Source organism: Aspergillus udagawae (genome assembly GCF_001078395.1).
Source record: "Aspergillus udagawae IFM 46973 DNA, scaffold_2, whole genome shotgun sequence".
Taxonomy (NCBI): domain Eukaryota; kingdom Fungi; phylum Ascomycota; class Eurotiomycetes; order Eurotiales; family Aspergillaceae; genus Aspergillus; species Aspergillus udagawae.
In genome coordinates this window covers 3,631,122-3,646,768 of record NW_025091265.1, presented here as the reverse complement: position 1 = coordinate 3,646,768, position 15,647 = coordinate 3,631,122, and the positions used below count along the sequence as shown (strand labels likewise).

General features: G+C 50.5%; 6 protein-coding genes across 6 annotated transcripts; 4 read left to right on the top strand and 2 right to left on the bottom strand.

Moving 5' to 3' along the window:
• Positions 1-292: 292 nt before the first annotated feature.
• On the bottom strand, positions 293-1,678 carry Aud_003586 (putative Zn-dependent hydrolase/oxidoreductase family protein; the record flags this gene model as incomplete). Its single annotated transcript, XM_043288536.1, has 4 exons — positions 293-671; positions 737-1,372; positions 1,435-1,479; positions 1,542-1,678. The coding sequence occupies 4 exons, from the start codon at positions 1,676-1,678 to the stop codon at positions 293-295; spliced, it is 1,197 nt and encodes a 398-aa protein (XP_043144471.1).
• A 641-nt stretch (positions 1,679-2,319) lies between these two features.
• Aud_003585 (bifunctional AAA family ATPase chaperone/translocase BCS1) lies at positions 2,320-3,895 on the top strand (the record flags this gene model as incomplete). Its single annotated transcript, XM_043288535.1, has 2 exons — positions 2,320-2,472; positions 2,549-3,895. The coding sequence occupies 2 exons, from the start codon at positions 2,320-2,322 to the stop codon at positions 3,893-3,895; spliced, it is 1,500 nt and encodes a 499-aa protein (XP_043144470.1).
• An 894-nt stretch (positions 3,896-4,789) lies between these two features.
• On the top strand, positions 4,790-6,804 carry Aud_003584 (uncharacterized protein; the record flags this gene model as incomplete). Its single annotated transcript, XM_043288534.1, has 2 exons — positions 4,790-5,505; positions 5,553-6,804. 2 exons carry the CDS (start codon positions 4,790-4,792, stop codon positions 6,802-6,804), a joined length of 1,968 nt encoding a protein of 655 aa, XP_043144469.1.
• Positions 6,805-9,156: 2,352 nt separating this feature from the next.
• Positions 9,157-10,495, top strand: Aud_003583 (extracellular serine rich protein; the record flags this gene model as incomplete). Its single annotated transcript, XM_043288533.1, has 3 exons — positions 9,157-9,255; positions 9,326-9,458; positions 9,513-10,495. 3 exons carry the CDS (start codon positions 9,157-9,159, stop codon positions 10,493-10,495), a joined length of 1,215 nt encoding a protein of 404 aa, XP_043144468.1.
• Positions 10,496-10,663: 168 nt separating this feature from the next.
• Aud_003582 (choline transporter-like family protein) lies at positions 10,664-12,328 on the bottom strand (the record flags this gene model as incomplete). Its single annotated transcript, XM_043288532.1, has 2 exons — positions 10,664-12,016; positions 12,068-12,328. The coding sequence occupies 2 exons, from the start codon at positions 12,326-12,328 to the stop codon at positions 10,664-10,666; spliced, it is 1,614 nt and encodes a 537-aa protein (XP_043144467.1).
• Positions 12,329-13,521: 1,193 nt separating this feature from the next.
• Positions 13,522-15,402, top strand: hasH (cytochrome P450 monooxygenase hasH; the record flags this gene model as incomplete). The annotated part of the gene is made up of 6 exons (XM_043288531.1): positions 13,522-13,659; positions 13,719-13,903; positions 13,973-14,597; positions 14,656-14,875; positions 14,935-15,107; positions 15,163-15,402. The coding sequence occupies 6 exons, from the start codon at positions 13,522-13,524 to the stop codon at positions 15,400-15,402; spliced, it is 1,581 nt and encodes a 526-aa protein (XP_043144466.1).
• Between the last annotated feature and the right edge of the window lie 245 nt (positions 15,403-15,647).

Below are 15,647 nucleotides of genomic sequence, written 5' to 3'. Positions count from 1 at the left end.
GCATTTGTGAATGCATAGTTCAAGTAGTATTTAGCGGTAATTGCATATCTAGGTCAGATTCGACGACACCGCTACTCCCTGCGGCAACATTGACCATCGTGCAGGATACAGGAAGTTTCTAAGAATCAGGTATCTATCTTCAACCACCCAATCTCACATGACTAAATACATAAATTATATGACAATGTCTGATAATGTTCAGTATGATATCCACAAGACTCTAAATTACATCATGCGTCAGTCTACTAATTGAGTAAAGGCTATATGTCCAAAGATGGTTCCTGTACGTTGATCAATACTCTCTGCTTTCGCCAATGTCACAGACATCGAAGACTCCCTTCTCAGGAATTGAATGCTTCTTCAATGCCTCTCTCAATTTCTTCGGAGGTTCCAGGACGTCCTCCTCAGTAAGCACCCATGTGCCCCAATGCATGGCGGTTGCTCGTTTACACTTTGTATCTCTGAATATTTCCACAGCATCATGAGGGTCTGCATGCATCGGACTCATGATAAAACGTGGCGCGTACGCTCCGATGGGGATCAAACCGAGGTCAAAAGGTCCTTTGAATTCCCCGACCTGCTTGAATGCGGGACACGAAGGGTAATTATACTCGGGGGCGTGATCGTCCACGCCATCCGGGAGTTCAGGTACCGCACGGTATCCAGTATCTCTGAGCACGATATCCAGAGTTAGCTTGAATTAGAGGAAGAGGTGTACTAGGGACCCTTGACATACCCAGCGAAGTAAACCTTGCGACCTCCAGATTCGACGTACCATGACGACCACAATGTCTTCTGTCGGTCACGGAGTCCTCGGGCACTGTTATGCTGGCATGGTAGGCAGCCGATACGCGCTTTGATATCCGCAGGCTTTGAGGCGAGATCGCCCGTTGCTTCCTCAACCTTGGCGTCTGGCTTTGAAGGCGAAAGGGCGACATCCCGCTCTTCCCACCAGTCCATCTCAGTCATATTCTGAATTCCAGAACTGGAAAACCACTCTTTGTTACCCAGGGGCGCAAAGAAATGGCAATTTGGATGCAGTTTGGCGATCTCTTTCACTGTTGGGTGCGACAGATGGTCGTAATGGTTATGGGAAATGACAACTGCGTCGATGAAAGGGATGTCTTTGATCTGGCAAGGCACCTCCGTGTATCGTTTCGGTCCGAGCCAGGAGAAAGGCGAGCAACGGTCCTCAAAGACAGGATCAAATAACACTCGCAGACCGTCAGGAAACTCGACATAGTAGCAGGCATGGCCCAGCCATGTCGCCCTCAGATTGGACGTCTCCCTGCTGGGCAGAAATTCTGGTTTACGGACAGGAACAGTTGGAGGCGTAGTGTCAGGCTTGTTGGCTTTCCCATTTATCTGGCGACTTTACGTGCGGGAAGATATGGTCAGATCTGGTCGTAATTGAGTTGTTTTGAGACCACTCACGAAAGGATATCAAAGGCGATCGTAGCTTTGATCGGTCTCCATGAACTGAGCAGGTTGGTCAGTACTGCAATGCCGCTTACAGCGTGTTTTTGGGCAACTAGTCTTACTCCCATGGGTTCGTGAATCCGCCTTGAAGGTGATGGCTCTTTTTCTGCGCATCATCTGGCAAAGGTGAAGCGGGAGGCGTAGTGATAGTGATAGCGTAGAGAATTGCCGCGGTGGATGAACTCATATTCCGCTTCATTGAGTGCGTTGAGAAATTGTGACCTTGATGCTGGCGAAAGCCAAATAAACGCCGCAGAAATGAACGCATTTGCTAGCAAGCCTACTCGCAATGCTGGGCACTCTATTTCTCTTTATCTATCCAACCGAACCTGAGAAACAGCTCAGCAGAACAGATGGTCACAGGGACAACAAACGAATCAGAAAAGAATCCAGCTTTGGGCCTTTAGCACCGAGGCTGTGCTGTCAGCTTCAGGCGGCGACTTCACTACCATCAACCCGAAGCCACTAATCCCGCTATCTCCGAGCCAACTCGCTTCTTGGCGAGGCTTGCGGAGCTCATCATTCTCAAAGGACTAAGTGCATGTGAATAAGTCACGTCTGACGGCAGAGCAGTATCATCTTTCCCTTGACGAAGGCGCGTAGGCATGTCTGGGGTAATGCTATCCAGATCTCGATCAAAAAGTAAAGAGCCAAACAAGAGTATCCATAGATAGGTCTTCGCAGGTAAGTTGTCTCCAAACCGAACAAGACAAACCCGGGGAAACGGGTTTATCTCGGCCCGTCGTAGCTCCGATATCAACGCCATGCACCTTTTTTGAGATGCGCCGCCACAAAAAAGCATCCGGTTCGCGATTATCACGCTCATCTCCATAGACTGGGATGGAGAAAAATGGAGCTCCGGATACTGCCGGGCTGTCCTCGCCTGGTGACCTGATTCTGCAACAGAGGAAAGATGCGATCCAGGCGGCGGTTCAGCAACCCGGCGATGGCGGCCTTTTTTCTCAGCTCTCCAGTAACCCTTTCTTCACAGCGGTAAGATCGACAGCCTTGGAACTGTGAGTGCGATAAACGGGAATTTGAGAAACTGACGAGAAGGCCGTGCGTACAGGGTTTCGGTCTCGCTGGGCTTGGAGCAGGCTTGAGCTTATTTCAGAAAGGCGTTCGACATGGTGCCGCCCTCCTTCGGCGTCGTATGCTTGTGGATGTCGAAATCAGCATCAAGGACGATTCTTATCCGTGGTTCCTCCACTGGATGACCCTCTATCAACAATCCCAACTCAACGCCGCTCGCTCCGCAGCCAGCAGGTCTGGCTTCATGGAAACTATCCTCCAGAAACTGACACCGGGAATGCGCCACCTCTCGATACAGACGCAAAAGGTTGAACATGCAAATGGTGCTATACATACGCACTTTGCACTGGTCCCTGGACCGGGAAGGCATGTTTTACGTTACAAGAATGCGTTCATCTTCGTCAATCGGATGCGGGAGTCCAAGTCGCAGGATTTACAGACGGGACGGCCATGGGAAACGATCACATTGACGACACTCTATTCACATCGGCACATCTTTGAGGATCTGTTCAAAGAGGCCCATGCGTATGCCGCCAAGTCACATGAAGGCAAGACGTCTATCTACAACAGTTGGGGCACGGAATGGAGACTATTCGGACAACCGCGGAGAAAGCGCCCATTGGACTCGGTGATCCTTGACGAAGGTGTCAAGGAGCGAATTGTGGAGGACGTAAAGGACTTTGTTTCTAGTGCAAAGTGGTACCATGATCGGGGAATTCCCTACAGACGCGGCTATTTGCTCTATGGGCCACCTGGTACGGGAAAGAGCTCGTTCATCCAAGCATTAGCGGGAGAGTTGGACTATGACATTGCCATCTTGAACCTGAGTGAGCGGGGGCTGACCGACGATCGATTGAATCACCTGCTCACTATTGTGCCGAACCGGACCCTTGTCCTATTGGAGGATGTGGATGCTGCTTTCTCGAATCGGCGTCAAACTGACTCGGACGGGTACCGCGGCGCCAATGTTACATTTTCAGGCCTGCTTAATGCCTTGGATGGTGTTGCGAGCGCTGAGGAGCGTATTATTTTCCTCACAACAAATCATGTCGAGCGACTCGACGAAGCCTTGGTTCGGCCCGGTCGGGTTGACATGACCGTTCGTCTAGGCGAAGTCACTCGCTACCAAGTCCGCTGTTTATGGGATAGGTTCTATGGTGACCTTGACATAAACGGATCTTATATGCAAGCATTCCTCGACCGGCTACAGGAGTTAGGCCTCATAGAAGACGAGAAAGGCTTCAAAGCCGATCGGTCGAGAAGTACAAGTGCTGCGGCTCTGCAGGGCTTGTTTCTGTATAACAAGGGAAATATGGAGGGGGCAATCGCAATGGCCGAGGCGCTCACGCATACAGTGCATAATTCGGCCGAGGGAGACCATTAGTATGTACATTATCATGACTTGTAAATATATCTGATAGATCTGTAACCATGCATGTATCTGGACGGCGTCAATTCAAACCTTGCTTGTTTCTACATAAACGATCGGAGTTGTGAACTCGATGACGCTGCGGGTGCAGATTCACCAGCTGAGCAACCACAGATCGTAATAGCACTGAAGCTTCTAGTTCTGCCACCCTCCTTGGGCTTGCACAGCCATCGTGATGACTGGTAATCAGGATTATTCCTTTCATTTGAGTGGTTCTTCAGCGATCATTTTCAAGGCAACTAACCAATCATGACAATCAGCACACAGCTTACCGGGATAGGCTCTCTGAGTAGTCGAAGTACTGTCAATTCTCCATCCTCTTCAAGACCACGCGAGTACGAGACCAATGGGATACCAGATCCTTTGCATCTCACCGACATCGCCAAGCTGATCATCCTGTGTCGAAGCGCTGCGACAACAGTCACTCCAGGCACTCAGCCAATCACCCCGCCAGCGAGCTGCCACCCTAACCGCCGACATCACAACCACCAAGATATTCTGCAGGATAATTCAGTTTCTTCACACTAGCCAGAGCCTCTCACATTTCAGACCCTTGACGCTCTACATGATGGATTTATGGCGTTTACCCGACCTGGAAAGTCTGGAGAGGGAGGGGTATATGTCAATATTGATCCGCCTTTTCCCCTGCATGTCAATTCAAAGCCGTTTTCCATTCTGATTAAATTAGAGCATCGTTTGATATCGTTTCTGCGTGACATTGACAATTTTGCCTGTGTAAAGTGTGGAACAGGATCGATTCGCGTTTGTTGTGTCTCTTTCTATACCTGCGGCCTGCCGTTTATCCTCTAATTTACTGGGCCTCAATTTCGATTTCGCTCGGATTGAGAGATGAGCCAGTTTCAGTTATTTCCTCCCCCTTCCCCTGTGGGTGGAGGCTCGAAGAATCCTTTTCGCAAAGGAATCAAGAAACCGGCTGCGAAGCCGCAGTCATCGAGCCCAATACCTTTGGAGGACCTCAAAGGCTCACGGACAGAAGCAGTGCTTTTGCAGATTATAGAGGACACAAAGAAGGTTCAGCCACCTCCAAAGGCACATGTAGCCCGAGAAACGCCGCTGTCGATACCGGAGACAATACGTGAACCCGAGTCTGAGTCGCTGTATGATGCCACTCCACGGATCGGGACCGCAGAAAGAGAACGCTCACCAACACCGAAGACCAAGCCTTCATTACCACAAGGCCAGACAGACTCTCGTCAAATGTCGCCGCAACCCTCTGAGCCTCCGATGATTCCGATGAAATCGATATTCCCGCGTTACGATCCGAATTTCCCGCTTAGCCAACAGCACTACTACCCTCAGTCCTCGGGCAGTACGCCTCGGACTCGCCACTATCCTCGAGGGCTGACCCTGACGCCAGAGCCAGAAATTGATCGCGCCCTAGGGCCCAAGACAGTCCCTGCGAGCGTATTAAACTTTCCAACAGATATGCTCGAGCCGCTCGAGGTACACTATTCCTCTGCAGCGGAGCTGAAGGGTCTTTGGGAGGTCGCCAATGGACAAAGGCCGCAGAATCTTATCGGAACATTCAATCTCCGTATGCATAGGTGAGCATTCTGCTAGATTAGTATTCGGCTGAGCTGATCAGGTATAGGACTGATCATGCAATATTCACATTCGGAGACCCGCAGTCTCCGTTTTACACGATGCATACCTTCTCGACGGATGAGCTGTCTATTGCCAGAGCACACCCAATGAAACCAAACAGCAATGTCTCCGTGATGATGCTGAAACTGGAGGAGCAAAAGCGTCGGCTACCGCCCAACGACGGATTGGTCACACTGTTGTTCTCCCGACTGGCTGCAATGCTAGCTATTGGCGAAGCAGAGGAACTAGCAAAGCAACATGGCCTTTCGTCAACTGAAGCGAGCAAAGTGGAAGGCAACGCGCTGAAGCGAGCAGCTGCACAAGAGTCCTGCAGACTTCTCTGGAATAATGAGAAGCACCTGTACGAGCTCCAGCACCCATCCCACTGCAAACAGCAGCCGCCCGCCCTCGTCGGCGCAGCTGGCTTCGGTGCGGCGGGCATTCCCCTTTCTCCAGTGCGGTCGAAGTACGCGGGGATCCTCCACATCACAGTCTCGACTCCGTCGAGCGACGCGAAGTCCCGTCAACCCCCGACGATCATCGTGACGACGCCTTTATCAGCCAACGCCCTGGAGGCTGCCAACCAGGCGGCCACACCACGCACCTCTACCCTTCCGTTGACCGACTCGGACGAGCCGCTGGCGTCACTTGACCTAGGCACAATGACTCTGTCGATTTCTGCGACGGCCATCATCAATACCATCCCATCACTGTATGCCATCGACTCCCTGGTAGCGGCCATGCTGGCCGTGGCTGCTTCAGACGAGACGACCAATCCTGTTCTGGCGGATATGGCCTTATATGACCCCAAGCAGGACTCGCATCACTTTTCTTCCCTCTCCAATCCCGCCAGTGGGGGCATGTTCACAGGCAAACTAGTAGCAACTCTCGCAGAACGTGAAGACGCCGAGGAGAGCAATCGGCTAATGGCCAAGATCAAATCGTCCAAGTTCAAGTCCGACACTCCCACCGACAGCAACGGCAAACGATCTTTTTGGTCGTGGGGCCGCTCAAAGACTGCGAAACCAAAGAGCAAAAACCATAAGATCATGATCGAGCAGTTCGATCTGGAGAAGTACGGACGGTACGGGTCAAGTTCTTCCAGGGAAGGACAGAAGCTGCCAGGTCCGACGAGAGGTATTGTTCGGCTTTTGTTTTTTGGATTGAATATGATTGTAAAGACGCTTACGGTATTGGTGAAGATTGTTGCTTGGTTGTTAGTGAGTGTTACTCGGTGCGTGACGAGTGAGAAGTTTTAGTCTATGCCATGATTGATGCTGTTGATACCCTAGTACTCTTGTTTCGTCTTAACTTATTAGGGTTACTTATCTCTGTTATTACAGGATAATATATTTTGTTGGTCTTATTATTAGCTGCTATTTAAGGGGTGGGGCTGAAGTATGTATTTTATTAAAGGTGTGGGATGAATGTCTATCTATGCTGCTGTGGCTAAATCAACTCCTATCAAACAGTATTATAAGGGATACCGTCCTACCTTGTTACAGTAATAGTCATTAGAATCTAGGCCTTCTGCTGCCACAAAACTGCTATTCATATCTAGAGCTGCATTCTTAAGGTCGTCACAATATTATTATTCACTGTAGGTACTTCAATTAGTGGGCGAAAATTGGCACTTAAGGACACTCTTCATTGTGCAAACCATGAAAACCCTTTTGGGCATACCATTTACAACAGGCCAACGTCAACGTCCGCATCATCAACAACAATGTTACACCCTCCAGATCCTCGACTGACAAATCCATCTATATATAACCGTGAGCAGATCGTCGCAGCTGTGACAGAATTTTATCAATTCTTGACTACTCTTCCTTTCGTTGAGCCAGATGAGATTCTGTATCCCCCTCCTGAAGGATGGCCGCAAATTACTAAGGACAAGTTCGCCTTTTCGAACAAGACAGATGAGGTAATCGAGCTGCTACGCCATCTACCTTACCTTGACTCCTCATGTGGAGAATGGAATATCTTCCCTTGGACAAAGTCTTGTGATTACCTTAAAGGAAATGTTAAGGCATATATTCCTTTCCCCCCTGGGTGATAAATCTCACCTACTCAGAGGGGAAATATGGAAAATATGTCATGCTAGATACTACTGATGGTTAGTTCCACTATTCTTAATCTTTATTATAACAACAGACCTCTCACTGATCTATAAGCCCAGCCAAAGTCTATGAGATCTGTGGGAGCTACTTTGATCCCGTCTATGCGGTAGATGATCCGCGTAGCTGGCGGGATATATGTGATGATCAGGTTATGCCGCTGGAAGAATATCTCAATGAGCGGAAGAGGCATTACATCAATCTTGACTGGATCTCACCAGTCAAGGGACTGGAAACATGGCCACATCTCCATATGCGGAGGGACAGTGATCCCAATTCTACTGCTAACGTATGAAATTGCTAATTATAAGCTCCATTATCATCACTATGCTGATCCGATTCGCATAGCAAATGCGGAAAATCTATTTATCTCATTGTTGGCCGGACTCCTTCCGCAGAGAAGACTGCCAGAAAGCACTGGAGGAATGGTATCGTGGTCTCAGGGATTGAAAGCTTCATCTTATACTTGATACAGCCATTAATGCCTGACAAATAATCTTCCAGATCAATTTTGAATAGCACCTATCGGGTTTGACAACTTTTCCTTTCAGCCTGTTATGTTTCGCTTGCGAGATTGGTTGCAGCGGGCGCGGCAAAGACCGACGTACTGTTTCAGCTCTGTGTCTATTGCTCTCCGGCTAGAATTGGCCTCGATCACAACGATAAAGTCAGGATGGACGCTTCGCTTCTTTGGGGAGTTGTACATCGCGGTGTAGTCTTTTGCCCTTGGGTTCCGGTCGAACCATGAGTCGCGATTCAGGAGGGCAAACCCTCGATGATCTTTCCAGTCGACTAAATCGGGCTGGCAGCGGTTGATCTTCAGGCCATCATCACCGTCTCCAGGGTCCACGAGTCCTGACCACGAAACCAAATACAACTGCCTAGTAAATACCGCCCTGTATATATGGGATTCATTATTCGCATGTTTTCAATCTTCCACAGAATGATATCTAACTTTGCTGATGTCAATGGAACGCCACTTACTTCATTCTCAACGGGTATCTATATATGGAGTAATTGCGATATGCATAGCAGATGGTGGTCTACATACCATGCTCAGCGACGCATCCCAGTTTCAACACCTGCCACAGCGAGCTATCAAGACCATACCATTGCCACAAGTGTACATGTACACGTACACCCTACCCGCACATGTCGTAGGCCAGTAAGTGGCAGATACAGAGGGCAGACATTCCACTCCACCCAGGAATGCAGATCGTGCAACCCATGCAGCAGAACAGACCACACATCCATTCCATTCCGCTGCACTAGATATGTATCAGATGGGTATCATGGGAATGGATGACTATGGTAGAAAATTCTCCGTCGGAGTAGAGTTAGCAAGGAATGCGTTTCGTATCTGCCATAGCCTTGCATATCCGTGACGACAGGTATATTAAGGCTTTAATGTTCAACTATTCACCAACTAGATTGCTATATTTCCAAAACCCCAATTAACTGCATAGAACAAGATAAACAAGACACTGAGCTAGGATGGTTCACACCACATCCACTACCCTCCTGGCCATAACCGGCCTAGCTGCCACAGCTACGGCCTACCAGCATACATGGCGGGACCACATGGAGTGCGCAGTAAGCCTCTCTCTCGCCTTTTACTTTTATCTTTCAAAATAAGCCAGCTTGCTAACATCCATCCCGTCAGGCTGCTGTAGCCCAGGACGCAGACTACCCAACCTGCACCTCGCCCTCCAAGTTCCACTGCTTCTGCGCGCAGCCGTTTGATCCGGCCAGGGTAAGCACTGCGGCAAAGGATGTGTGTAAGGGCTTTGGAATCCGTATGTCCATTTCCTTCCTTGCCTCAGACTACGATGAGAACTGACGCGATCAAGCAACGGAGTCTATACACGATTTCATCTGCGATAGCGCTTATGACGATGTGTACGACCACGACCACGACCACTACCGCAACTGCCACCATGCCTTCGTCTACGACGACGGCGACAACGATAGGGACAGACACAGATATCCCATCTCCCATCCCCACCGCCTCAGCCAGCCCATGATGCGTGTCGCTGCTCCGGGGACCGATTCCTCAGACACAGCTAAACACAAGCCCAGCGTCCAGAGCAAGAGGGCGTACGGGCCGGGTCTGTCCCCTTCCGCCTCCTCCTCCCCCTCAGCCTATGCCCACCGCCCCCTCGTCACTGACGCCCCGTCCGCCCGTGACGAAGAGAGCGACTACGAGAACGAAAACGAGAACGAGAACGAGGGCGGGAGCAGGGTCATCACGGAGATCCTCACGCACACGTCGTGCGACTGTTCGTCGTCGACGGTAGCGGCTGCAACGGGCCGGGCGTCGTCGAGTCGACCGGTGTACCTTCATCAGAGCGAGGTCCCTAAGTCAACTTCGTCGTCGGCGTATGCGCCTGTTCACCAGACTGTGGTTCCTGTTCCATCTTCGTCGTCGGCACATGCGCACGTTCATCAGACTGTGGTCCCTGTTCCGTCTTCGTCTTCGTCCTCGGCGCACGCGCATGTTCACCAGACTGTGGTCCCCGTTGCATCTTCAACGGCGTCGAGTATGCTGATGGGATCAGGATCACATTCGTCTGCACCTGCGCATGCGCCTGCATCTGTGTATGTGTCCGTGCCTGTTTCGGTGCCAGAGCCTTCGGGCGTTGATGCGCAGCGGAGTGGGTATCCCAGTCGTCACAAGACAATGGCTTCGTCTTCTATGGTGCCTTCGGCTTCGGCGTTGCCTTCGCCTTCGCATTCGGCAATGACTTTTGATGGGGGTGCGTCGGCAGGGGTGCTTGTGCCGAGGTCGCTGGCTGTGCTTGGGTTGACTGCGTTAATGGCGTTCTTTATGTGAGATTGCTTTTGGGTTACTTTAGGTTTGGCGTGTGCCTTTGTTTTGGCATGTTGAAGGGGGAACGAGGGAAAATGACACTCGATTAGATAGTTACGTAGGTTAGACGACATGGTATGAAATAAGTACAGATGCGAACGCTGCATAACTATATAATTGTGTAGGACTCAACTAGACAGACGGCTGGATCGCCTGCTGCACGCGAGGATATACCTGTACCATCCGATAGTACAGCTCCGGGTGATCGCGGATCATCACCTGCGGATCCCAGCCCATGGCCACGAAGATGGTTTCGATCCCGCTGCTGACGGGTGTCATGAAAATCTGACAGATCTGCAGGCCAATGACGAAGGCAAAGGCCATGATGACGGCCGTGAAGTTTCCATCGGCGTTGTAGCTTGGATGGGTGAATTGCAGATACAGATACGCTAGCAAGGCGCAGACGTACGAAACAAAGACCGAGCCCATGGTGATCACAGGTCCGATGAGACAGTCGTTGACGAGGGCGTCGATGCCGCGGTCTCGCATCATGGTCCACGTATCCTTGGCCGCGGGGATATACGCCTTCCCATACAGGGCGATGTGACAGAAAGCGTAGCGGTTGAACAGCGTGACCAGCCAGTCGAGCATGGCAATGAAGCATCCGAGAATCCAAAACATGATACTCCCCACCAGACTGCCCTCTGCGGCCTCATGCCGCTGTGCGACAGAGCACGCCTGCCGCAGCATGTTGATGAACGCAATGATCAGACTTCCGAAGCTGATGCTGCCGAACGAGTATGTGGTTGCGCGCCTGAATGCGCCCCGCGTTGACCCCTTTGGCATGCCATTCGGCGACTGGCTCCAGAAATACCAGGACCCGTAGACGCCCGCAATGGTGGTATGGATCGTATTCTTCAACCACTCGCTGAACCAATACATGGCGAACGTGACGTATACGACCAGCCCGATGACTCGGCCCCGGCTACACCCGCCGTCGCGGCAGGAGGGGTTAGAGCCGGAGCTGCTCGGCTCATACGCCACATAGATCGAGACCAGGGTGACCGAAAACCACGCAGCGAATGCCACCGCCACAAGACCACCAATCGTGCTCACGAGAAACATATGGCCGTACTGCCGAGACACGTCAATGGAAGTCTGGAGCATGAATGCGCTGAATGGGATACGCGGGATCCAGCTGATGAAGCAGACGATCGCAAAGACGCCAAAGATGAGGAACACGATGCCTCCGCCGTACTGTTTCCGCGCGATATAGTAAATGCCGGTCGCCAGCGCAAACACGATATTGAGAATCCCAGTAACCCAGATAAACAGTTTCGAGAAGTAGCGCGCCCCGAGAAAGTACGCATACGAGAAAGCAAGCGCCACACAGAGCACGAAAACGAACAGAACAAGCGTATTCGTGTCGAGAGAAAAGCTGTTGGACGAGTCGTAAATGCCGTCCCCGTTGAAGCCTTTGTATTTGGCGTACCGATGGATGGTCACGCCCGAGACCGCGACATACCCCAGGAAGACGGCGATAAACTAGACGCAAGTCAATCAAATGCCTCATCGGGTGAGTTTGCAGTCACTTACGAGTAGACCCGCCCAGATATCGTTGTACTTGGGTCGCTCGATCTTGAACGCGTCGTCAAACCCATAGACGGCCTGATTGTACGTTGGTGGTGGCTCCGTTGGAGGCTTGGGCTCAGGTCCGCGTTGATAGTTTGGGTCGTACCCATTATTGTTCACAGTTTTGTTGTAGTCATAGGGCTGTTGCTGGTAATTTTGAATCCCCGGCTGGGGATCGCCATACGACTGGCTGGGATTGTAGTAACTCGCAGCCTGTCCACTCATGATGGCATATCTTGGAAGGAGGAACGAGTGGTGACTGAGGGGGAGAGATGCAGAAAATATGGGAAAGAAGGTTCAATTCCTGTCGCACAGTCACATGCAGCCAAGCCAAGTATGGAGGCAGCAAGGGACGATGGATCCATGATGGGTTGATTCCCGCAAGTCATTCCGCATGCGGTCATCGTAGAACTGTAGTTACTCAAGGAGATCAGAGTTAATTCACGATTAGCGCCTCTGGTGGGGTTTTCCTGCAAATACTTGCCAGATTGAGGTAACAGAGAGGGAATTAGGTTGGATTCCTGATGGATTCTCTCTTTCAGTGGACGTCATTGTGATGATGTCGACAGGGACGACCAGAACAAGCCAAGAGCCCAAGACGCGACATTTCCAGGATTGTCAGCCCTACAATTCAGGCCCACCCGTCACCAGCCTATCATCATCGTGGTCCTGGACTGGTGCACTGGTTTGATTTCTGCCTGATTCATGAACATGTATGGAAGAGAAAAGTAAAGATGTGAAGTGCTAACCAGAATCTGTGCGATAATTCCTGCTATGCTGGAAATAGACATCCAGACACCTTTTTACTCTAGTGTTCAATGGCTGATAGTTATGAGCCTGGATTAATTAGCCTATCATGAACACGAACGAGGATGGAAGATGAAAGTATGTACAAGTAAAGGTAGAATTGGCGCTAGCAGTCCTACCAGTGAGAGATGTTTGTCTCGACACCTTCTGGCTGAGTGGTTTGATATATGACAGAAGTTATATCTCTCTAAGCTACACGTTAGCTACTAGTAACTAGTTAGATTATAGCCATTAATCAGCTTCTGCATGTAGAAAACCTCAGCCCTACAAATCCAGGCCCAAACCCTCACTGCAGTGCTTCTGCCCATAATAACCAGGAAGATGTATAACCTACTGATTAGACCTCACCATAGTCTCAAGTGCAATAGACCCCAATCCAAATAAAAAAAAAAAAAAAAAAAATAAATAAAAAAGTAATATTCAATCCCATCAGTGTCAAGAGATGATCTGATCTTGGCCCGTCAGCCGGCAGCCCTAATGGGCCTCGTTTCCCGCCGACGGCCGACACTTTATGCCCCGAATGAAACGCAATGAACCCCGTGTCGGACCACGACTACAAATATGCAGAAGATGCGATGAAACTCGGGAGATTTGTCAAGTAAGCCAAAGAGATGGATTCCGCTCAATCTACCAAATTGGACTTTTTGGTTGTGCCAGCAACCCCGTTTAGTGTTGGGGTCTTGGCTTCAGTACTGGTGTTGGTGGCTGTCTTGATCGGACCAAAGGTGGTGATTGATACTGTTCTTAATGTGAGTTTTAGTGTTTTCCTTTTTATTCTCAAAGAGCGGTTTCTGATACAGCGACATAGGGCTATTTGTCTCTTGTTTATCGGATTCCAGCTGCAAACGCGAAGAAGTACATGTCTGGTCCGGCGTACACATTTCCCAATGGGCAGATGGTAGATAAGTTCCTGGCTGCGCGGACAAAAAGCTGGGAGTGGGAGGAGAAATATGGCAAGACGTATCGCATTTGGGCTGCCAGTATCCCCGAGGTGTACGCATACTCTCCCTCTCTTTTCGTTCAACATGACCGCAGATATGCTAACACTGGTACACGCATCAGGGTGATAACGGACCCTAAAGACGTCGAGGCGCTATATCAGCAGTCTACCGACCATAACAAGGCGCCGCAGGCAAATGCCGGCTGGCTCTTGACGCAGCTGCTTGGGTCGGGCCTGGGGCTGATTAACGGGACTCGCTGGACGGTATTACGGAAGACCTTGGACCCGATGTTCTCGCATCGGACTGCCTTGCGGTATTTCCGTGATAGCCTCGACGCTGGCGCGGAGGAATATGTTGCAGGCATACACCGGTTTGCAAAAGCCGACGGGCAGAACGCAGATGGCAAGGGGATGATAATCAATGCCACGCAGGCACTGCAGCGGTATCCGTTCTTCGAGGTCGCGTCCATGTTCTATGGGAAGATGAGTGAGGAAGAGCAGGAGCAGCTGTGGGACCTTGGGCGTCGGTATTCGGAGGTTTTCGCGGCGGTCGTGTCTGGAGGCATCCATCGCTCTAAGCTGACTCGGTATCTGAATACCAAGGCTTGGAACAACGCCAGAGACTACCAGAGGGCGTGGCGGGATTTCAATAGGGAGATATATAGGGCGAGGAAGATCACAGCCCCTGATACGCCAATTGTGGTCCTCACAGAGGCAGCTGAAAGGGGTGAACTGACACCAAATGAGGTAGGTGGCTGGCCCCATGACAGGAACGATATCGAGATCTCTTTAACAGTATGCCTAGGTGACTGACACTATTGCGGAATCCACCTTCGCTAACCTGGACATCGTCACCCATGTTATCTCGTCCTGCATTATTCTTCTAGCCGATGCCCCCGAGGTCCAGGATGACCTCCTCCAGGAGATGGAGAAAAATAAGGCAGATCGAGAAGATTATATCACTCGAAAGGACACCCTTCTCCATTACTGCTTGTTGGAATCGCTTCGCCTTCGGCCTGTTCTATGTGAGTCTCGATCACTACTAGACTACTCAAGGCCAGAATATCGGCTGACCCGGTCAAAGCATTCACGTTCCCTGAGAATCCACCAAGGGAGAAGATCCTGGGAAACTTCGTGATACCTAAAGATACGACCGTTATTGTGGATGCTTTCGCGATCAACATACGTAATCCTTTCTGGGGCCCTGACAACCGTGCATATCGGCCGAGCCGGTTTGCGGGTATCAAACAGAATCAGGTGAGAATCTCGAAATACCCTATGGAGACTACTAGAAAGCTCATTGGTCTTATAGCTGCGGTATAATCTCGCGACTTTTGGCTATGGGCCGAGAAAGTGTCTCGGGCAGCATATTGCCGATAAGATCATCAAGGCTGTGGTCTATCACATGTTCAGCAAGTATAAGGTTTCCCTCCAGCCGATGCAAGCTGTCGAAGGAGACTTCAAAGTTGACAAAACCAGCTGGGTCGCATTGTATGATGTCGATTTGAAACTAGAGGCAAGGGAAGCTGGTGTTGACAAGACCGAGCCTTGAAACGACATCTTGATTATTTATGAACAAGTGAACATATACTTACAATAGATATGAACACTTGATAGCTTCAAGGACTCTCTTGAGAAAACGTAGACGGAGTAGATACGGGAGGACAGTCCTTACCATCACAGCAATAGCCAGCTTCTACTGCCAGATCCCTTGTAGCTAGCTTGTCTCTTTTAGGAAATAGTCCGACGAAGAGTCGTGGTTTATTAGATATACGGCTCCCGGAGCGCGTGTTGGGG